We start from the raw sequence: 24,236 nt of genomic DNA on the forward strand, positions 1-24,236 counted from the left end.
ATTTACAAATATATGGGGAAAATTTGTTGCTTTTATTTATTATTATTATTTATTATTATCATTAAAAATAAGTAGGTATTGTAGCAAGTAGAGACATACCAAAGTCTAGTTTTGGCTCTAGTTTCTGGCCAAAATCTACCATTAGGCTTTGGTTTCAATTTCCAGAACCCTGAACACACACGTATCTACTTAAATGTCTTCTGCCATCCATGAACTTGGTGTGATCAATACTCATGAGATCACATAAGTCAAAAAATATCCATCAAGCATAACAACAGTAACATATAAGGTGAGCCATTCAGATTTAACATCAATATGTGAATTTTACTTTAAGTAGAAGTAAACTTCCAAGATGTAACAAAAAATCTCCTGTTTTCTACTGGCTAAAACTAGTTAAGTCAGAACTTGTATTTCCAGCTAAGAAGAGGTTACAGACACAAGATTTACCACCCTCTCCCAAAAACAAATAAGAAACTGGATAAAATATACGGAATGATGGTTTTCAAGACACTGAACATCAAGACAACAAAGTACAGTGATCCCTGGAGACCAAAAACAAAGAAAGCCCTGTGACTGCCCTAAATTAATTCCTGAAGAGAACTCCAGGACAAAGCACAGGAAGAGGGAACCCAGGCAGAGAGGACAGTCCTCTGAGTTGAAAAGACAGAACTGGCGGAGAACTAAAGAGGGTACAGATTAAAGTACTAAGTACCAGTGAAGAGTGAGCCACAGAGAGAGAGAGAAGCCTGGATTACCTAGAAAGAGTACCTTGGGGCGCGTGGGTGGCTCAGTGGGTTAAGCCTCTGCCTTCGACTCAGGTCATGATCTCAGGGTCCTGGGACTGAGTCTCGCATCGGGCTCTCTGTTCAGCAGGGAGCCTGCTTCTCCCTCTCTCTCTCTGCCTGCCTCTCTGCCTACCTGTGATCTCTCTGTTAAATAAATAAATAAAATCTTTTTTAAAAATTTAAAAAAAAAAAGAGTACCTTGAGTCTTTCGTGACTACCGATCACCCCATGCATGCAAGCCAAGGAAAAAAGGCACACCAAAAATTTGGAAGAAATAGTCTTTGAAGATTACATAAGACAGGGAATAGTGCTTGTTCCCACAAGACAGAATGGAAAATCTCCTAATTTGTAGGTCATCAGGTGGAAGACTAAGAAAGGTTTTGCCCTAGTACTGAGGAATACTAACCCCCAACTAAACTCTACATTGATTCTGCCCCCCAAAAAGCTTATAAATACAAGCCAAGGGGATTAAACTATTTCCATGACTTAACCCTGCCCTAGAATAAAGCTGAAGAATACTTCTATGTATACAAAATACTCAGTATCCAACAAGGTAAAATCCACAATGTCTGACATCCAATGAAAAACTACCAAGTACTCCAAGACATAGAAAAACAACCCAGAACTAGGAGAAAAATCAATCAAACCACCCAAAAAAGGCAAAGATGAGAGAACTATAAAAAAAAGACATTAAAATAGTTATTATAGCTATATTCTATTCAAAAAGCCAAAGTAAATACTGAACATGTTAATGGAGACATATAAGACTGAAGTGTTTTTTAAGACCCAAATCAAAATTCCAAAAATTAAAACCGCAAAGACTAAGATGAAAAATACACTAAATGAGGGGTGCCTGGGTGGCTCAGTGGGTTAAAGCCTCTGCCTTCGGCTCGGGTCATGATCCCAGGATCCTGGGATCAAGCCCCATATCAGGCTCTCTGCTCAGCATGGAGTTTGCTTCCTCCTCTCTCTCTGCCTGCTTCTCTGCCCACCTGTGATCTCTGTCAAATAAATAAATAAAATCTTTTTAAAAAATACACTAAATGAAATTAATAATAAACATGACAGACTAAAATATCAGCAAACTTAAATACAGTAAGCATGAGAAACTATCCAAACCAGAGACTGAGCTGTGGGACAACTTCAAGCAGCCTAACATAAGTGTAATTGGAGTCCATAAAGAGCCAAGAGGGAGTGACAAAAAAATACACTTGAAAAAATAATGGCCAAAATTTTTTCCAAATTTTATTAAAACTATAAACCCAGAGATTCCAGAAGAAAACTACACCAATATACATCATAATCAAATAGCTTAAAACCAGGGATAAAGAGGGTAATGTAAAAGCAACTGGGTAGGGGAAGGGAGATAAAAGATATAATAGGTACAGAGGAACAGAGATAAGGAGGATAGCACAATTTTTGTCAGACCAAAAACAAACAAACAAACAAACAAAACAATCCAGAGACCATTTAGGAAGCATATTTAAAGTATGAAAGAAAAAACTTTTAACCTACAATTCTTACCCAGCAAAAGCATCTTCTAAAAATGAAGGCAAAATAAAAATTTTTTCGTACATACAAACAGTAAGAGTTTATCACAAGAAGTCCTGTACTGCCAGAAATGTTTTTAAAAGCCCTGTAAGCAGAAGGAAACTAATACCAGATGGAAATCTGAGCATAGTAAGAATAGTTTTTAAGGAATAATAGAGACAAAAGCTTAAGTGAGTTCAAGAAAGAACGAGATGAGAAAAATAGTACACAAATCCTTTTGAGGGAACTCGTTCGAAGAGAAGGACAAAGGAATTGGGCAATAACCAAAGGGAGAAAGAGTCAGGAGAAGTTTTTATGCTGTTGTGAGAAAACAAAAGCAGGTTTGCATCAGATGGGAAAGATCCAGTAGAAAATGGAAAACTGTTGAAGCATTGTCCTAGAGTTGCCAAGGGAAGACAAGAGATGAGATGGAGTGCTCAGGTGGAAGAATTCACTTTTGCAAGGGGCACAAACAGTGAATTGACAGTAATAGGAGAGAATATATGGTTTATAGCCATAAATGAAGGTGGATGAGGAACCCCAGTGGCCTTATATGGCCTCTGAAAAGGAGAGAGGAAAAACTTCCCTATCCCAATCCTAAGATCATCATTGGGATAAGATTTTTTTTTTTAAGATTTTATTTATTTATTTGACAGAAAGAGGTCACAAGTAGGCAGAGAGGCAGGCAGAGAGAGAGGGAGGAAGCAGGCTCCCTGCTGAGCAGAGAGCCCGATGCCGGGCTCAATCCCAGGACCCTGAGATCATGACCTGAGCCGAAGGCTGAGGCTTTAACCTACTGAGCTACCCAGGCAACCCTGGGATAAGACTTTAAACACACCACAAAGTATGGGAAATAAACAGGCAATAGAAAGGTAAAGGAACATTACTGACCAATTATACATAATAGATTTTATAGCAACACAAAGATTTCTCTTCACTGTCTTCCACAAAAGAATGTAACAGTTTCAAAATCTGAGGATCAAAATGTTCTATATCACAATGGGGGTGGTAGATACATGGTTATATACATTTGTCAAAATTCATGAAACTGTATAGCTAAAATTCTGCACTGAATTGAATGTAAGATATACCCCAAATATTTAAATCATCAAAAATTTCAAGAAACTCATTATCTTTTATGGGCACAATTTCATTCATTAAAAAAGATGTTATTTATTCTAAATGTACTACTCATCTCTCATAATCATTAAGCCAACCTCCAAGAGATTACATTAACTTTGTGAATGTCTTTTTATTATATTTTGGGTTTTCAGGGTAAAAGAGTTTAAAGTACTTCCATCAGTGAGACTCGGGGTTGTAACTATAACCCATTTCTTTGTGGGTTTTTGTTGTTTTGTCATAATTGAGATTTTATTGGTTGTTCTAGGGTTAGCACAAAGACATTTCAATTTGTACACAACTCTTCACGTATGTAACCGAAAACCTAAAAAATCATGTACTTGTGACTCTTTTCTAAGCAGTTATTCCAGTGACTTTCCAGCTTAAAATCTGGGATAAATTTTCCTTAACAGGATATCAAGTACTATCATTGTCAAATGTTGTACAATGTTACACAATTAATTCCCACTAATTCACAATCTAGTATCATATACACTACATATTCAAATTTTAATCTGTCATAACACATTAACAAAGTTACTAGGAAAACTGGACAACTACAACTAAAGATATAACAGAGCGTACAAAATTCTGACAGGGAGAGCCAAGGTCAAGGAATGGTTTTCTTGAGGAAACAATTTACCAAAAGAAACACAGAAACAGAAGTAATTAAAAATGTTCAAAACAGAACAGGAAAAGAATGAGAGAAATCATGAGTGAAAGGCCTCTCCAGGCATGAGAATACAGATATGTCCAAAGAGCAGTCTTTCAGCAGTTCACTTTGGGGAGAATAAAGAGTGCATCAAGAAGTTGCAGAGTAAATGATAATGGCTAGAAGGACAGATTATGACCAGACAATAAAATGTTTTAAATGCCAAATTAAGAAGTCTAGGCTATACATGGTAGACTACAGTGGTGGTTCTCAAGTGTGATCAACTCTAATGTCAGTGTTCTGAACACATTTAAAGTAGATTAATTAATTAATGTCTGTTAAATGTGTGTTTGACTTAACGGTATTTTCAGTTTATGATGGGTTTATTGGAATATAATCCTGTAATAAATTGAGAAAAAGATGTGTACTCCAGAGCACTCTGTTTGTCTCAAACAGCCTACCCTCAGGGGCAACTAGTTAACTGGAGCCTATCCTGCAGGGGTATTATCAGAGCCTAACTGACCAGGACCAATTCAACACTACCAGGCTCTAGCTTTCCAGAAGAGAAATACCCTACTCCAACTCACTCTAGCCATCTTATCCCATCAAAGGGAAAAGAAAAAACTAAAACTGAGAAACATTTGTGAAGGCCGCCATCCAGAATCACTGGTTCATGAAAAGACTGGGACCTAATCATGGGTCTACAGACCACCTCCCCTCTCCCCACATCTCACCACCATATTACTACGGGTCTATTTGCATCCATTTCTTTTATCCCATACACCATGTCTAGCTCTCCAGAAAAAATAACAAGGCATACCAGAAGGCAAAAAAACAACATCTGAAGAGACAGAACAAGCATCAGAACCAGACATAGTAGGGACTGATCTGATGAGGGATTTAAAAAAATCAAAAGCATACCTTAAGGATTTTAGTGGATAAAGTAGATCAGAAGAACAGATAAGCAATAAGAAGAGATGGATATCCAAAGAAAGAACCAGAAACAGAGCTCTTATAAGCAATGTAAGAAGAGATGGATATCCTAAGAAAGAACCAGAAAGAGATGCTACAGATCAAGAGCACTAGTTCTAGCGCTTTAAGAACTCCTTTGATGGGCCTCTTAGTAGACTGTGCACAGCTGAGAAAAACTCTCTACCCAACAGGACAGATTTATCAGTAGAAATCTGGAAAACCAAAAATCAAGGAGAGGACTGGAAAAACAACCAGAACAGAGTATCCAAGGACTGTGAGACAACCCCAAAAGGTATAACATACATGTAATGGGAGTACCAGGAGAAGAAACAGAGAAAGGAACAAAAGAAATGCCTGACACAATAAAAACTGAGAAAGCCTAGGGCAATGAAGATACCCTGTGATATTATAATGTTGAGTGTATGTCATTATACATTCATCCAAACCCAGGGAATGTACAACAGCAAGACCAAATCCTAATGACAACTATGGACTTTGAGTGATTATGACATGTCAGTGTAGGTTAGTCTTTAGTAGGTAAAAAATGTACCAGTCTGGTAGGTGATGCTAACAATAAGAGAGAATATACATCATGTGTGGGGGTAAGGGGTATATAGGAAATCTCTGTGCCTTCTCAATCTTGTAAACCAAACTGCTTTTAAAAAAAAAAACCTTTTTTTAATCTTATACAATACATACACTTTAGGGTGCAAGAAAAGTAAGAACAATGAAGAATCAGAGGAGAAGTAACCAGAAGCAGAAAGAGAAAATACCCAGCAAGTTCTTTGCAGTGCTATCTCCCCTGCTACCATACTCCAGTCAGACTGAATTACCAGCTACTGCATAAATTAGTACCTTATATTCTTGCTTTTTTTTTTCTCTCCCCTGACCCTTCCTCTTGGAGTGATCCACCTAATCATCTACAACTGTAAACACCATGCCAACTTCCAAAGGCCCATCTCAAGGACTCCTACTTCACACTTTTCTAGATGCTCCTCAAATGAATGTATACTCTTCTGAGACACAAGAGCACTTCCATGATTCATGTGTATTTCCTAGTATATAATATGCCATGACATGCCTTGAATTAGACAGATAGAGCCTCATATGCCCTACCAGATGGTAAGCATATGGAAGTCTATGCTTGTTTTTTCATTCTGCTCCATATTCAGTACAGTATTGTATATATAAATAGGAACTTTAAAACATTCTGTTTTTAAGTGAATGCTCAACAATGCCCTTAGTCGGGAGCCTAGGCATATTTCCCAAGCCCTTAAAGGAACAAAGTAAAAGAAAATAAAAGAAAAATAAAAACAAAAAAAGCAACTAGTTAATTTACAAAAACAGGCTTTTAAATTCCATAAAAATTCCTATACTTCCCTAATAAAGACTTCACAGAAATTTTAGGAACTTAGGAGATACAAAAAATAAGAGTCAGTGGGCAAGGATTAGCAATTAAAGTGAAAGGCTCTCAAATATTTTTTATCAAATTTTTGAAACATTTTCAGGATCAAGGCAAAATACTCCTTCACCTTAAAAAGGTTCTCTTTCTCAACTGAGTTCAATAGCCTTATAGTTTTAGCTTTCTGGGCCTAATAACCCTATAAAAAGGTCAGCGGGGGGGGGGGGGGGGGTTATGTGTAATAAAAAGCAAGTCATCAACATTTGGTAATACCAGTCTTCGTCAATGCCGTGAGCAAAGTCAAGCCAGGCCAAACCCAGACCCAGCAAGGCCAAGATAGAAAGCCTAAAGGAAATACAGGGATGAAAAGTAGTTTTTAGGGTGACATAAGGAGATTCTTCAGCCATGCTTAAGGTAACACTCAAGACACAAGTCAATATGATTTAGACCAAATACAGGGAACAAGCAGGTATAAGGTCCTAGTGAAAGAGTTGACATCAATGTCTAAGGTTGCAACTAAAACTCAAGTCATTAATAGAAAGACAGTTCAGGAATGTAAGCAAGGGATGTTCTTTCAGAGTCCAGGGCTCAAAATTGAACACAAGTTCAAGAAATAACAATTGGCATTGTGCCTAAACATGTTCAAGAGTGAACAGGACTTGAGATGGTTGGGCTCTAGCCCAGTCCCCTATGCACTGTGACCTAAGTAACATAATCAGAGACGCAGTCTCAGCCATAAAACAGGGATACCACCTGTCTTGCCTATCCCAAAACAACACTGCTGAAGATAACCTGAGACACCATAAATGCTTTATGAACCATGATGTTATAATCAATATATGGTGGGGTTATCAGGAGGATAAGAACAATTTACCTTATAGCTTCCTGATGTAGCATAGCACCTTATCACCTTAAGGCCACACGAACAGCTTTCTAGAGCAAAACAATCTTCTGAAGACCATGGGGTTAGTGATTGCAGCACTTACTTCTGGGAGAAATTCTGGAGGCCAAACACTGGGTGTGTGAATAGGAAAATTTAGACTATTATATACAATTCTCCAGATGAATAATCGGGAAAGCCAGAAATTTACAACAAAAGGAAAAAAAAAAAATAGCAGGATCTGGGTGGCTCAGTCAGTTAACCTCCAACTCTTGATTTCTGTTCAGGCCATGATCTCAGGGTTGTGGGATCGAGCCCCATATCAGGCTCTGTGCTCAGCGTGGAGTCCACTTGAGATTCTCTCACTCCCTCCCTCTCTGCTCTCTCCCGACTCCTGTCTCTCTCTAAATAAATAAATAAATAAATTTTAAAAATAAATAAATTCTAGAAATCAAAGAAAGGGTCAATGACTTTTAAGTTAATATAGAAAATACTGTTAAATTGCTTTATTTCCAGAGAATAAAAAGAAAAAAAAAAAATCACTTAGCTCTAGGAAAAACTAGAATTGTGTCAAAGTCTCTGTCATGTTACTAGAAAACAAGGGGCCCATGCATGAAGACAGTATGATAAACTGAATTGAAACAGATCCAACCTCTACTAACAGCACAAAACTTGGCACAATACTTGGATCAATTTAATAACAACTAAGTAAAGTGAGCAAGACGCAGACAAAGGTAATTACAGTGGAAAGCAGACTGTGGAAAGACATATAGTGAGTTAATTATATGGCCCCATTTGCCTAGGACAATCCTCATGTGCACCTGTCGCCCTGCTGTGATTATTAATAGTATCATTTTTTACTCTCAAAAGTATTCCAGTTTGGATGATGAATTATATGTCACCATATCCATAACAACAAAAATTATAAGGTCGATAGTTAATGTTACCATAGAGGTACAATATTCACTTGTGAAACAGGAATAGGTTTTGTACACTGAAACTCAGATGTTTTAGAAAACAAGATATGTGAAGTGTGCTAAACTCGCAAAAAAAAAATATATTACATAAATGCATTGCCATGCCATGATCCTGAAAATGCCTGGGGGAGGAGGGAGAAGAGCAGGACTGGCTATACAGTCAGGCTGAACTAAAGCAGTACAGACACAGATCCTGATTCACACCCCTGCTGCTCTGCCCTCTTCTAGTGTATAACAGTATTTAATACGAAAGTCCTGTTAAGGGAAATGAAAGACTAATGGAACAGGAATGGGGAAGATTTATTTTTTTTTCTTTAAAGATTTTATTTATTTGCCAGAGAGGAGATCACAAGTAGGCAGAGTGGCAGCAGAGGGAGAGGGAGAAGCAGGCTCCCCAGTGAGCAAGGAGCCCAACGTGGGGCTCGATTCCAGACACTGGGATCATGACCTGAGCCAAAGGCAGCTGCTTAACTGACTGAGCCACCCAGGTGCCCCAGGGAAGATTTCTTTAATGAAAACAGGTAATTGCCAGATATTCTGTCTAAAGAAAATGGAAATCATTTGGAGAAAGGGGGCTAAAAGATTTACTAGTTGAAGCAGGGGTTGTGGTAACATCCTAGAAAGAGGCCAAAGGTAGTGGATTGAACGTCTCAAGGTCATAAAATGATTTCAGAAATTTTTGGCTCTTATAGACAGATCTCATACCATAGACCATTCATTCCCAGTTTACAAAATGGTTGTATTTAAGAGTGTATCTGTCATTTGAAAAACATCTTTCCTTGGGGCGCCTGGGTGGCTCAGTGGGTTAAAGCCTCTGCCTTCAGCTTGGGTCATGGTCTCAGCATCCTGGGATCGAGCCCCACATCGGACTCTCTGCTCAGCAGGGAACCTGCTTCCTGCCTGTCTCTCTCCCTACCTGTGATCTCTCTGTCAAATAAATAAATAAAAGAAAAGAAAAAGAAAAACATGTTTCCACAAAAACTATTACGATATTTGGTACTTACCTACCAACTGCAGCACAAAAGCCCACTTAATCTGTATGTATTAACTAGATAGTACCAATGGTGTTTCTCAAATGACAGGCAGCTAAGGACACAAAAAAGAGGGCAACCATTACACTATATCAGAGTCGGAGGGGGGAGAGGCAAGACTCTCTGGATGGCAAGCAATGGTAGGGTAAGAAAAAGTCTTCTGATTTCTATGGCAGTTGCTCTGAGGGATAAGAAGACACATGAATAGAAATAGTCTAGGAGAGGGGTGTCTGGATGGCCCAGTTGGTCTGATCTCAGCTCAGGTCTTGATCTCAGGGTTGTGAGCTCAGGCCCCACGCTGCGCTCCACACAGAGCGTGCAGTCAACTTAAAAAAAATTTGAAAATAAAAAATAAAAATAAATAGTATGGAAGAATCCGTTCTTATCAAATATCATAAACAGAAAGATAACAGCAACTGGTAAATTAACTGGAAAAGCAAGAGAAAGAGAAGGAAGCCCAGTAAAGAGGTACTACAATTGTCATGACAAGACATAAAAAGCCTGGGTACTCAACTAAAAATTGCTGAGGTAAGATAGCAAACTTAGAACTTAAATACCCTCAATACAACTATAAAATAATAAAGACACTTTCTTAAGACCTGTCTCAATAATTTATACAATGGTTCTTAACCATTCTAGGTTACAGAACCATCTTACTTTAACAAAAGCAAAGAATCCTCTCCCCAGCAATATACAAGCACACCCTGCTTTCCAGTAACAATTAATACATTACTATAATAATTACTGTGTTACACATGTTTACGACTTCCAGTAGAATATTAAGAAAATTTTAAGGTAGAACTTGGGAAAAGTGAAATCACAAAGTACAGGTTCAGGAAACAATATCTTTTGCAAGACCATCACAGTAGCCAAATATAAATACTGTACCCAAGATTATAAAAACTGTTACAAAAGTATATATTGCAAAAACAACCATAAGATTTATTAAAAGATAACATGGGCATCAGAATTACCAAAGAACTTGTTAAAATACAGATTTTTGGCCCCCCTCCACATTTCTGATTCAGTAGGTCTGGGATGGGTCCTGAAAATTTGCATTTCCACATGTTGCTGCTTTGTCCAGGGAACATACTATGATTGGTTTTTAGAGCAACCTTTAGGAAATATGTCAACTCCTTTTCATTTACTACTTTCCCTTAAAGGCCAAAGATTTGGGTGCACTGACCCACTTTGTCTTCAGGATTTATTGCCTTTCCTTCTTCGTTCTAAGCTTTATGCAAAGAGGGTCTCAACCTTTTTTCTACCTTGCTTCCAAACACACAGAAAGCCTCCATATTATTTTGAATTGCCAAAACTGCAATTGAAAAAAAAAATGTTTAAAGAGAAGAGGTAAGCGAAACAACAAAACAAAATTTGATGCTTAAAAGATTTTGGTGCATTGAAGAATATAAAAAAACTGTACACATATTCTAAGAGATGACTTCTTTGCAGATAACAGAAGAATATTTCTTCCATAGACTCCTATTTATAGGTGGTTCATAATCACTACTTCTCTTCTAGCATCTCTACATATCAATAGATACACTACAAATAAAAATTCAAAATAAAATTTGTAGTTACAATGGTTAGAGTTGACAAATTTATAGAAGTATTTTTGAAACAAAGGAAATAAAATGTAGATTTTAACCATGTCTTCCCTTATCAAAATGATATCTAAATGTTCTGCCTCAATCATCCCCTGCCTTTTTTTCTTTATTAGTATAAATGTGTAAGTTTTGCTTCATTCTTACAGTACCATTTCTTCCAGGTATCAGAGGCAGGAGAGCTAATTTCAATCTTGAAAAGGAGAGTGGTCAGCGTAACTATATCAGGAACTGATGTGCTATATAGTTAAGAGACCCATATACAGTGAACAGTGAAAATTAAAGAAGAATAAATAGTAACATTAGCAATGTCTCTGGAACTTGCCTTTTTAAAAAATATTTTATTTATTTGACAGAGAGAGAGAACACAAACGGGGAACAGCAGGCTCCCCACTGAGTAGAGAGCCCAATGCCGGGCTTGATCCTAGGACCCTAGAACCCTGGCCTGAGCCAAAGGTAGATGTCTAACTGAATGAGCCACCCAGCTGCCTCTGGAACTTGAATTTTAAAAACTTCTCAGTTACCTGTTCTTATAAAACTGGAATGAAGTCTATGTGACTTACAACAGATCTTGCTTTATAATTCATTAGTGTAGTCATCTCCAATTTCAGTTGCCCAGACCCCACAGAGATATACAATCTAATCCACTCATGAGCAAGAAAATACGAGAACTTCTATTATATTTAATTTTATATCAGCTTTCATTTATATTTGTGAATACTTTTTAAAAAGCATAACAGTATAGGGGCACCTGGGTGGCTCAGTGGGTTAAAGCCTCTGCCTTCAGCTCAGGTCACGGTCCCAGGTTCATGGGATCGAGCCCTGCATCGGGCTGTCTGCTCAGCAGGGAGCCTGCTTCCTCCCCCCTCTCTCTCTGCCTGCCCCTCTGCCTACTTGTGATCTCTGTCAAATAAATAAATAAAATCTTAAAAAAAAAAGCGTAACAGTATAATAGTATGTATATATCAAATGTCTAATATAATAGTGTGTGTATATAGATACAGGTATATCTACTATACCTATATACCACGTACACATAGCTATTTATTTATAAATTAGATTAGGAAGGGCATAACAATGGAGATTGATGAAAAACATTAACATGGGAAAGCAACACATGCTGGAAATCAAGAACACAGATTCAGGGCACCTGGGTGGCTCAGTTGGTTAAGCAACCGCCTCCGCCTCAGGTCATGATCCTGGAATCCCTGGATATAGTCCCACATCAGGCTCCCTGCTCAGCAGGGAGTCTGCTTCTCCTGCTGACCTTTTTACTCTCATGCTCTCTCTCTCAAATAAATAAATAAAATCGTAAAAAAAAAAAAAAAAAAAAAAAAGAACATGTATTCAGTCTGGACTCAAACTCCACCCATACCACTCATAAGCTGCTGACAAAATGCAGACTATTTCACTTCCCTAAGCCTATTTCCCCATCTGCAAATAAGATGGAGAGTATACTCATAGCTCATAGGGCTTCTATGAGGAGTCCATACCACAGTCCACATGAAGTGCTTATAGAGTGAAACAAATAGTAAACACTCAATATTTTCTATTACTTTAGCATATAAATCCATAAACGTAAGTTCGATAATTCCTATAGTAACAAAATTAAAAGATCACTTCCCAATTTTTCCCAATTTTGGCCATTTAACCCTTTTTTTTTAACTGAATACCTAGTAACAGTCTCTGCTACTCTTTATATGCTTATTGCTACTATTTTCCAGAAAGATTTAAAGCCTGTTTTTATGCTAACACATTAACTAAACTATGAAACTATAAAAATTCCAATATGCAGTGAAATGGCTCAATAATTATAACTTAACAGACAGCAAGGACTCTTTAGCACCTAATCTCTCCTCACCTTACCTTTACTGTTTCTCCTTTCAGTTGAATGCCAAGTAATCCTTTGATCAAATAAGTTTTACTGGTCCATTTATGCATATAGTTACACATAATTACTAATAGCAAAATAGTACTTAATAGATAATTTTAATCAGGTGTATCAATGCTTTAAAATTCTAGAATATTCTATTACTAAGATCAACATGAAAAGTCTTATTGTGGGTCCCCTCCAACACAAAGCCTTCTGAAGGAAGTTGTGTAACTTTATCGTTTTTATATTTTATAATTCCATGGCTTGAGAATTTCCCATCAAATATCTGTAGTTGAGCAGAGTATAGAAACAAACTGTGCTAATCAGTCTCTAAAATGGCTCCCAATGACCAACATTCTCACACCCATACCTTGTCAAATAGCCTCCCCTTGAGTCTCAGCTGGACCTAGTGACTCCCTTCTAACAAACAAAATTTGGCAAGAGTAAAGGGATTCCAATTCCAAGATTAGCTTACAAAAAGACTTTAACTCCCAGATTGTTGCCCTTCTCTTGCTCTCTCTCTGAGCTCCCTCCCACGCTCTCTAAGGGAAGATCACTGCCATGTTATGAGCTGCCCTATGGAGAGAGCCATGTGGCAGTTGACTGTTATCTCCAACCAACAACCAGTGAAGACCTGTGGGGCCAAAAGCCACAGGATTAGGCCTTGAAGTGGATCTACCATGTATCAGGCCTTGAGAGGACCACAATACCAGCTGACATTTTAATAGCAGCTTATTGAAAGACCCACAATCAGAAGACCCAGCTAAGCTACACCTAGATTTCAGACCCAAAGAAACTGTGAGATGATGAATATACACTGTTGTAAGCTGCCAAATTTGGGAGCCGGGGAGGTGTAATTTGTTACATAGCAAAAGATAGTACATAAGTTAAAATTTTAACATGAATTTTCACTAAAAATACACATGCACTTATTTTTTTGGAAACAGTACTCCACGTAATTCAAAACTCACTGATCCTATTTAAAATGTATTTTCTAGTAGGTTTTTCTAACCCTACTTTTGCATACTTTCATAGTGACTCCTTGTTTCAGACACACATACATCTGTGCTATTAACTAAGTTTTCTAAGAAGTATACAGATAAAAGATGACAGAGGTGCTATTCAGGTAGATTACTAAATCTAAGAAAAACTGAAATATCAGGTACAACCAGTTTTTTACATAAATTGGTTTTAAAGTTAATTATAAATATCAAGAACTGATAACATAAACTCTAAAATTATTTATTCCAAATGATATCAGTAAAAGGTAAGCATGGATATATAAAGGAAGAAAAATTAGGGAAAAAAGGATTTTTAAATTTTTTTTAAAAAGAGGAAAAGTAAAAACAAAGTTAATGCACACTAGAAACTATACTAAAGTTTTTGTCCACAAAGCAGGCAATAACAATGTCAATTGTCATTGCTTCCTACACTGTGTTCAAATCAACAAAACCATTCATTTCTCTTATTTAAAAAAAAAAGTATTTCTTAATCAAGTACCTACACTTTCCAAATTATCTTCAATATTGGCAGAATAGACAAACTCGACTGTAATCAAAACCTCAATCTAAACAGGTCACAGATTGAGCATACACTGACATTTAATCTTTTTGATCTTGGGTCAGAAGACAATGACCTGGAAAGCAAAAGCTTTATAACCCATTCCTAATCTAAAACACTCTTGTCCTGTATTTTCAATTTGAGAATAGCTCTGAAAAACTGCCAGATACTTATTCTCTTACTTGTCCCAGTATTCCATACAGTCCACCCTTTAAATGTTACCTTCCCAGTGAGGCCTGCCGAGAGCACCCTATTTAAAATTATAGCTACCCACCATCTACCTGCTCTCATCCCCCTTTTTTCTGCTTATTTTGTTTTTTGTTTAGTCTACCTTTTTACAAGCATCCAACAAAATGTCCACTTAAGGGTTTGAAGATTAATGTGAGATTCTGTTCTGTCCAGGATATATTCCAAGATCTGAATTTGTGGCGTAAACAGACCTTCAAATATTAGCTCAATATTAAATGCATGAACAAATTAAAAGAGCAAATGCTTTCTCATATGACCAAAAAAAAAAAGCAGAAGCACTAAAGAGAAAAAAATTAAGTTTTCAAGTAGCATTTCATATGCTAAATATTTTTCTAAATTTTAAAAGTTAACATTTTAAACCAAAATCACAAGAAATTAAGTACTTTAATTTTTTTGACTAAGGTTTATTAAACTCATGAGGTTTCCTAATGATGACTGCTAGAAACCCAGAATGACATTACCATTCACTTCTTTAAAAAAGAGACACTTCACCAAGAAATATAAATCAAGATGTAGTTATGCAGATCAGAAGGCACCAAAATAGTCCAAGAACCACAGAATTAACAACTTCCTTAAAGCCTACAACACACCACAGTCTCTAGGTCAGTGCTTCCAATACAAATTAATTTGATCTATATATGTGATGTTAAGTTTTCTAGAAGTCACAATAAAAAGTAAAAAGAAACATGTGGGATTAGTTTCATATCGCATTTTATGTAATCTGGTATGCCCATAATATTATCATTTCCAACAGGTAATGAATATTTTAAAGTTTAAGTATTTTACATTATTTTTCTCATATTCAAAAGTTGAAGTGCATTTTACGCTTATAACACATCTTGATTTTAAATGCCCAATAGCCAAACATAGCTTAGTAGCTACCATACTGGACAGTAGATTTCTAGATTCTGTAAGGTACTAATAAAATATAGAGGCATACCTTATTTGCTTTTGAATATTAATATTAGAAGAAATACCAAGAATAACTCTCCTGTTTTTAAACATTAAAGCTCACCTATCATACTCACAGAGTTCTAAATTCTTTTAACATAAGCTTCACATTTTAACATAAAGTTTTTACTTCTAACCTCTATTACAAAATATTTGGAATTTCACTGAAATTTAAGACTCAAGATGAATTCCACCTAAGTATAAATTATACAGCCATGCCTGCTTACTTTGTTTGGCACAGTGATAAATGATAACACTTCACACATTTGAGCATTTAATAACTGATGATGAGGTTAAAAAGATTAAAATAACTTGTAATTCGAGGAACTATTATGCAATCAGATACATTTAAATAGGCTGTCAAATACCTGCATAAGCTTACTTAATCCCTCCCGTCTATATATTACATGCAAGTTTAACAGCACTTTCCTTGGAGGGTACTTTTAATGATTGAAAACATGTGAATTTTTGCTGTTCTTTTCAGATTTAAATGTTTCTGTAATTGTGATATAAGAAATATATTTGGTCTTTATCCTTGGTTCCTGGCTCAGAGCTCTTAAAACCCTTGGAATTTCCTGAGTCAGAAGAGTGTATTTTGCCCCTTTTGATCAACCTGAGTTCATGCTAAGAGAGTACTTAGAATGGTGCCTCTAGATCACCCTGGGATGGGGCTGGTCAGCAGAAAGATTGGGCGATTAGAGCAATAGGACTTTCAGTTCTGACCATTGAGGAAACTGAGCTCTATAAAAACAGAGAAATTTGTTCCATGCCTTTCTCTTAGCTTCTAGAGTCACCAGCAATCCTGTCATTCCCTGACTTATGGCTCCATAACTTCAATCTCTGCTTCCATTGTCAGGGTCAGCTTTTCCCCAGTGACTGTGTCACCACTTGTTCTCCTCTCTTATACAGATACCAGTCATTCTGGACTAAGGGCCCACACTACTCCAATATACCCTACCATAACTAATTACATCTGAAATTACCCTACTTCCAAATAAGGTCACATCCTTAGGTACTGGAATTTAAGAGTTCAAAATGTATTTTTTTGTGGGGACACATTTCAATCCATAACTTGGGCCTTTACCAAAAAAAAAGTCTGCCAACACCTGATTTGGAAAATTTTAAACTAAGTAGGTCCAGAAGGGCCACTGAATAGTCACAGATTTCAAAGAGGAGAGATGAGATATTGTTTTAGACAAACTAACTTGAAAGAAAAAGGAAGAGCCCTCAAAAGATGTCAGGCAGAAAGCAACATATGTAGGTCAGGAATCTACACTGGCTTAGAAAGATGGAGGAACCAAGTGTAGCCTACAAAAGGATGAGCATTCCCAAGGTAAAAGTGTTACAGAGCAAGTCAAGAATTAATCTTTAGAGACTGTAACTATTAGGTAACAATGTCATTAGAGAATGTGACTGTTATATAACATTAGATTATAATGTAGAAAAAACACAATTTAGTATCATATAGACTAAAAGAGAAGCATCTCAACCATGACAAATGTTAAGAGATTGAAGAGGCCTGAAAAACAACGAGGGGACTTGGCTAGAGTAAGACTCCAACTGAAGAAAACAACTTCTATGGAGAAACTAAGAGGGACGCTGGAGGGATGCCAGGGAGAAGATGATAATGCTCAAGAAATAAAACATGATTTATTTGTACAGTGGGTACAGTAGATCATTACATCAATGACCCCAATAAACCACATCTCCTGGTATTCAAGCCCTCGTATAATCCTCTCCCACACAGACTGTGAGCTGAACCAGATCACTTGCTTTAAGCCAATTTGATTTTTTTTTTTTATAATTTTTTTTATTTGACAGACAGAGATCACAAGTAGGCAGAGAGGCAGGCAGAAAGAGAGAGGTGGAAGCAGGCTCTCCGCTGAGCAGAGAGCCGGATGCAGGGCTCGATCCCAGGACCCTGGGATCACGACCCGAGCCAAAGGCAGAGGCTTTAACCCACTGAGCCACCCAGGCGCTAAGCCAATTTGTTATTAACAGGCACTGGCAAGGCAAGCAAGGGATGATAAGTACTTTCACTTGAAAACTTGTTTTCTTGGAACACTGTTCCCTGGAAGCCAACTGCCATGGTGTAAGGAAGCCTGAGCTAGATTATGAATGATGAGAGACCACATGAAGAGAGACTGCGAAGACTAAGAAGTCATCATTTCAGCCCAGTAGAGCTCCCAGCAGAATGCAACCACACAGCATCACAGTGACCTCAGATCATACCAAAGGGAAGAGAAAACGTACACAGCTGAGCCCGGTCAACCCACAGGATCAGGAGAAATGATAAACTGCTGTCCTAAGCCACTAAGCTTTGTGGTGATTTATAAAGCAGCAATAGATAATAACTGATATAGTCAGAAGAGGACGTTATGTTTGAGAAATGCAAGAACATGAGACTGAGGATTCTTATAAAACTAGGAAGACTTGTATATGCATGAGGAAAAAGAAAAAAGGAAAAGTGTGCAAATACAAAGGGTAAAATTAGAATGCAAAGAGAAAAACTAAAGATACTGAAGATGAACCTGAGTCATATATGATGAATAATGGGAATATTTAAGAGAATAACAGGAAAAGCTTTCCACCTACTTCATCACTTTCATCTACTTCAATTCCACCATCTTTGTCATCATCCATTTGTTTATGTATTGTTTGAAGAGCTTCCAGACTGTATCTATCTTCTTCTGTGAAGCATGGTGGACTCAGTGATAGGCAGGGATCTGAAAGAGAATGAAGGGCAATCATTAAATTGCCACAGCAAAACATAGGCTATAATAGTTAAGAGAATACAATGTAAAAGAAAAACATTAAATTTTAAAACGTTTAATGTTTAATTTAATGTTTAAAAACATTAAATTTCAGACTAAGTCAAACCAATGGGTTTTTAAAAGTCTAGCAGAGTCATCAAAAGTGTAATATATGAACACAACTCATTAAAATAAATAAGTCAATTTAATAGATCTTGGGCACCTACCACCAGGAGTAACTCTAGTACTGACTTCAGGTTGTCTATATTCTTCCACATCTTGAGCTACTTTTTTCTTATCCAACCTATTATATTTACTAATCATTCCCCCCCCACAAAAATAGAACTCCTTCTTTAAAAAAAGAAAAAATAACCTAAAAATCATAGAACACAGGTGCTATTTTTGAAGAATCCAGTTTAATTAAAATGTGAATCCAAATAAATACAGCAGAGAATACAAGAAAAGGATATATAGAAGAGTTACACGATACTTAGAAAGGTTTTTTCACTTTTCTACTTAACAATCAAAGCCCACCCATATTAATACCTTTTAAAATACATCACTTCTTAAATTTAACAAGGAAACACTGGAAACAAAAAAAAAAAAACCTGAACTTTTAAAAATCTTATTCCTCATAATATAATATAATAAAATATAATATAATTATATTAATTATATATTAATTATATTATATATAATTATATATATAATATATAATATAATTTATATTATATATAATATAATTATAATTATATATAATTATATATATGTTATATATAATATAATTATATTATATATTATATTATATATATAATATATATATTTATATATAATATATATATTTATATATAATTATATATATAATATAATTATATTATATATATAATTAAAATAATAATATAATAAAATATAATGTTTTCTTTAATATACATTTATTGGTTAAACCTCTTCCGATGGAAAATGTGTAAATTTAATCTAACAATTTAGAGACAATTTAAGGCTTTTCAAAGCTTAAAATCAGACTAGTAAAAGTTACTTGTTGACTCAAACAGTAAACAGCCTATACACTAAAATGAAATTGTACTGCCAAAACTTCAATTACACCCAATCCAGCTGACTGGCAGACTGACAAACTCTTAAGTCCTTACTTCTACTATTGTGCCAGGTCACTAAAATACCCTTTTAAAACACCGTCAGTTCCACATGTATTTCTAGAATTAGAAATGGAATAGAATGGAATAGAAATGGAATAGAATTTAAAAGTTTAAAGTGGTTACTAGCATAATAGAAGGGTTAGGGTTAGAAGGGTTAGCCACAGTTTTGGTCTTCTCAACAACAGTTAAAAATCTAGTTTATCATTCTTCCCCTGTTATAAACTGTCTGATTTTGTACAAATCACTTGTCCTTGTGTCTTAGTTACCACACCTGTAAAATAAAGTAGTCTAGATACTTACTAAGATCTACTGCAGCTACAATGGCCTAAGAAATAATCTAATTCTGTGCTTAGGAAAAAAAATGTCAAGAAGCCACTTCTGGAAACCAAATAATATTTTTTTTTCTTTTGGTAACAGAACAATTCAAATCTGGAATACATGCATGTTCCAGTTGTAACTCGTTTGGAGGAGTTAACACTTTTAATAGTTTGAAGTCAAAATCTAATTTTAATTTCTTTAGTCTTGGAAGAGAAGCAAACAGAAAAGTTTAAAACTGTAACAATGGGCAATGCAATCCTAAGTTATGCGACACATGTGTGTGTATTTAAAACTCTGATCGAGATTTGCTAAAATCGAAGAACTTGCAGGCACAATGATCAATTATGATTCTACATCACTAAACAACCAGAACCCTGACATGCCTACAAGTTCAAACTCATTTGTACTTATTCTGAATGGAGGTGAAGTAAAAGATAAGCAAACAGGTATCCTAACATATGGAATATAGAGGATCCAAATACATGTTATTGCCTCTAGCAAACCTGTTTTTTTACGTATTTTATTTTGCTAATAAATATATGGAGTGAAAGTGTTATTGCAATGAGTACACAAGGGTTAGTTACCATCAGTCGCTGATTAAATAGGCTTTGTTGTCAATACAGTCAAACTCTAAAAGAAGTGAATGATGAGGGATCTATAAACCTCAAAGCCTTAAAAGAAAATTAGGAGGAACATATGATCTGAAAAAAATTCATGTAAAAGCAAAATTGGTATTTTTTTCAATTAAATTAATTTAATAAAACACTACCTTTCAAGGTCTGGTTCAGGTTGTAACATTTCCAGGAAGTGTTTCTGTATTGTATCGTACTATCTTTTAGGAATCGGTTTCTTTCCTGAACACTATTCTGTCCATTCAACAAATAACTGAGTATCTACCATGTGTCAGGCACTGGAAATACCATAGTGAAAAAAGAAATAAAAATTCCTCATGAGTGCTTGAAGTGTGTAAACCTGGCGATTCATAGACCGGTACCCCTGGGGCTAATAATACATCATGTGTTAATTAAAAAATAAAAAAATTATTTTAAAAATTTCTCATGAAACTTGCAGCATAGTGGGGAAGGCAAGTGTAACATGATAAATAAGTAAAAGGCAGAGCACGTTAGCAGTGGTAACTATCAAGTAGAAAAATAAAGAACAGATATGAAATGCCAAAGAATCTGAAATCTGATTATATTTTCTTCTCAAATCATTCAATCTAAGTCCTCATTTGATGTTGTACTTTATTAATCTCTGTTTCATGGGTCATTGTGCCCACACAAATGAGTTTATGTACAAGGAAAGAACCATGTTCTGCTTCTCACAATCATAATACCCAGGACTTAGCCAGGCAATTTTGTGTCTCTGATAAATTCTATAACTTCATATACTAACTAAACCATAAACTTCTAGGCTTCTATACTGTGCAAACCAGTGACAAGGATGAGGAATTAAAGGGCTTATAAGAGTATCTTGTACTTGAAAAAAGTTCACAGTCTAGTGAGAAGGGAAGCATGTGGACTACTACATTAGGTTAGGGACTACTGAAAACACTACTTGTCGGGTACGAGGAGAGCATGGAGGAAGGGCACCAATACAGACTGGGAAGGAAAAGTCAGACATTTTCTAGAGGTAACCTTGGGAAGTTTTAAATGACCTATAGTTGATGACTACAGGGAGGGAGAGAAACGCATGCCTGCAAAAAAACATCATAATGGGGTGTCTGGGTGGCTCAGTGGGTTAAAGCCTCTGCCTTGGTCTCAGGTCACGATCCCAGGGTTCTGGGATGGAGCCTTGAGTTGTCGGGCTTTCTGTTCAGCAGGGGGGCCTGCTTCCCCCCTCTCTGTGCCTGACTCTCTGCCTACTTGTGATCTCGGTCTGTCAAATAAATAAATAAAATCTTAAAAAAAAAAAAAAAGAAACATCATAAGTTCAGTGGCATGAAAAGAAAACGAACATTCAGAGAAATGCCACTAGTTAATATGTCTGGAATACAGAGAATAAATGGAAAAAAGAAGAGAGATCAGGTAAGAAACTGGAAAGAAGGGGCCAGATCTCTAAGAGTCATTTTTCCAAACTAAGGAATTTGGACTTTTATCCTGAAAACAATATGGGATTTTCAAGGAGAAGCCCAACACAATCAGATCCATTACAGAAAGATCAGTCTGGTGACAGAGGAAAACAGAATGGAGGCAAGGTTGAGAGGCACAGCTGTCAGGAAGTGCTACTGTAATCCTAGAGGCTTGCAATACTCCATGCGTCCAAGGAATGGAGGAGGGAAATGATGAACATTGCTCTAGGATTTGGTGTTTTGCCAAGCTGGAGCAGCAGAAGAAAAGGAAAAACAGAAGTTGAGGATATGGCAAGAGTGATCCATTTCTCCACATAAAATTTTATCTTTGGTACAGTGACTTAAGGACTAGAAATCTCAGAATAATTGAGAATTCTGAACCCCATTACCTGTTCTATAGTCTTTTTCATTTCTTTCTCAACTGTTTCCCTTCCAGGTTAATTCAGCTCAAATGATCATTTTAACTCACAACAGCGGACCTAAATTTCTTTTCAAATACACAAACTGTTAGAAAAGATCTGTGCATATAATGAATCTGGTGTAAGGGTTTCAAATACAACTGCTAAAATGACAAAATGGTTCTCCTTTGCCAACATCTCATTGACATCTACTTTAGCTATCCAAAATGCACCAGCACATACCATGTTTCCATAGCCAGAAACATGTTTCTCAGATATCTAAACAGAATTCATTTGTTCAAGTAAATATGATATGGAGTGCCTGTAATGTGCCAGACCCTGTGCTTGGTGCTGGACATCCACATAACAAGGCAAATTTCCTCCGCTTGGTGCCCTCACTTTGTACTAAATGCAATATGATGTGGTAAGTCTTTTTAGCATTATACACTGAGCATTCCTTTCTTTTTCCTAAATCAAGAACAGAACTTTCTACTGAGAAGAAATCAGCTGAAACAGAATAAAACTTAACCAAAGCCAGCAACCAACACCACTGTTAAATTCCAACTTGTTTTCCTCTACTCAAAACCAAAGATTAAGCCAGTTTCATTACTATATACTACTACCAATATATATATATATATTATATAAATATTACTGCTATACAAATGATGCCTGAATTTTACATGCAAGCAATTACATTTTTGGTGGCATTAGGAAAGAGAAATTGGATTTTAATAAGTGGGGTTAGGAAAAAAAAAAAAAAAAAGCAAGAACTCAAACAGAACATGAGCTCTGGGACCGACAAAGGAGTTTGGCTAACTGACTGGTTCTCCATGAGAGTGCCATTCAGCGTTCTGCCCATCCCCCTCACACTCACCTGTCTCCACATTGCTGCTACGGACATGCAGGGGAAGGGTGTGGAGCCCAAGAATCAAGCAACTAGAAAGCTCAGTCCAGTCCCACATGACAGAGAACAGCCTTGTCCTCAGCTATGCCAACAGTTCCCCAAAGAGAGGAAGAAAACACTAGCAACTGCTGGAAGGAGGAGCAGCAGGATATGAAGGATATAATCTGGAAAGAGAGCCTGGAGCTGTCAGCACCGAAAGACAATGAATCTCTGAAAGAGGCATCTAAAAGAAGCAACCAATGATTTTTAAGTAGGACTGTGACATAATGACAAATGTAGCAGAGAAAAATTACAACTTATATTTTGTGTAGTGCTTTCAAGTTCAAAATATGCTTTCCCATATAATCGATTTTATTTTAATACAGAGAAGAAACTGTAGCTATAGTTTACATGCTTGTTACCAATGAGTGTCTGTTCTAACAGTCCAGGCAGGAAGTAACAGAATATAAACCAGAATATAAGTCATGGCGGTGAAGAAAGAAAGAAAAGGTCATACTGAAGTAAGAACTGAATGCAGTCAAAGGAGACATCTCATTCAATCAATAGATGCAGGGAATACGGTTTGGAAACCCCAGAAAGCAAGAGCTTCAGAAATAACTGAAGCTGAAAAAGTAAATCCAGTCTTTAGAGCTAGCTTTCCTGCCACAATGCCCTTAAGGTTAGCAAATTTCATGCAGAAAAGAACTAAGAAAGGGAGCCAACCGACTCTTAATCACAATCCAATGACTGTAGCCTATTAACAAAGTGCAATATCATATACTGCCAAGAACTTGGCTTACCATACGGGCAACTATTTATGCATCTCGTGATTAGGATTTTCTTAATTACCACCACTGAGAGAAATTCTTTAAATAAATATTGTCTGTATTTAGTACTTCCATTAATAGTTCAAGCATTTATCAAATTAAATACTCCAATCTAAATATTTTGAGAATAAATGTTCTCTAAGATCTTCAGAGATAATTCCTTGGTATCATTTTTCAATAAACTAAAGACATGATTCAAACTCAAAATAAAAATAATGTGTTCTCTCTTCTGATATCCTCTTTA

At 36.3% G+C, this 24,236-nt stretch overlaps 1 protein-coding gene across 2 annotated transcripts in view; it reads right to left on the minus strand.

Annotated features, from left to right (window-relative positions):
* Positions 1-24,236, minus strand: part of STIM2 (stromal interaction molecule 2) — a 161,122-nt gene that overhangs the window by 78,566 nt on the left and 58,320 nt on the right. For both annotated transcript variants that reach the window (XM_045997240.1, XM_045997239.1), the window contains exon 2: positions 18,181-18,311. In XM_045997240.1, the coding sequence (XP_045853196.1) occupies positions 18,181-18,311 (131 nt within the window). The remainder of the gene's footprint in view (positions 1-18,180; positions 18,312-24,236) is intronic.

The sequence above is a fragment of the Meles meles genome, chromosome 2 (genome assembly GCF_922984935.1).
Source record: "Meles meles chromosome 2, mMelMel3.1 paternal haplotype, whole genome shotgun sequence".
Lineage (NCBI taxonomy): Eukaryota > Metazoa > Chordata > Mammalia > Carnivora > Mustelidae > Meles > Meles meles.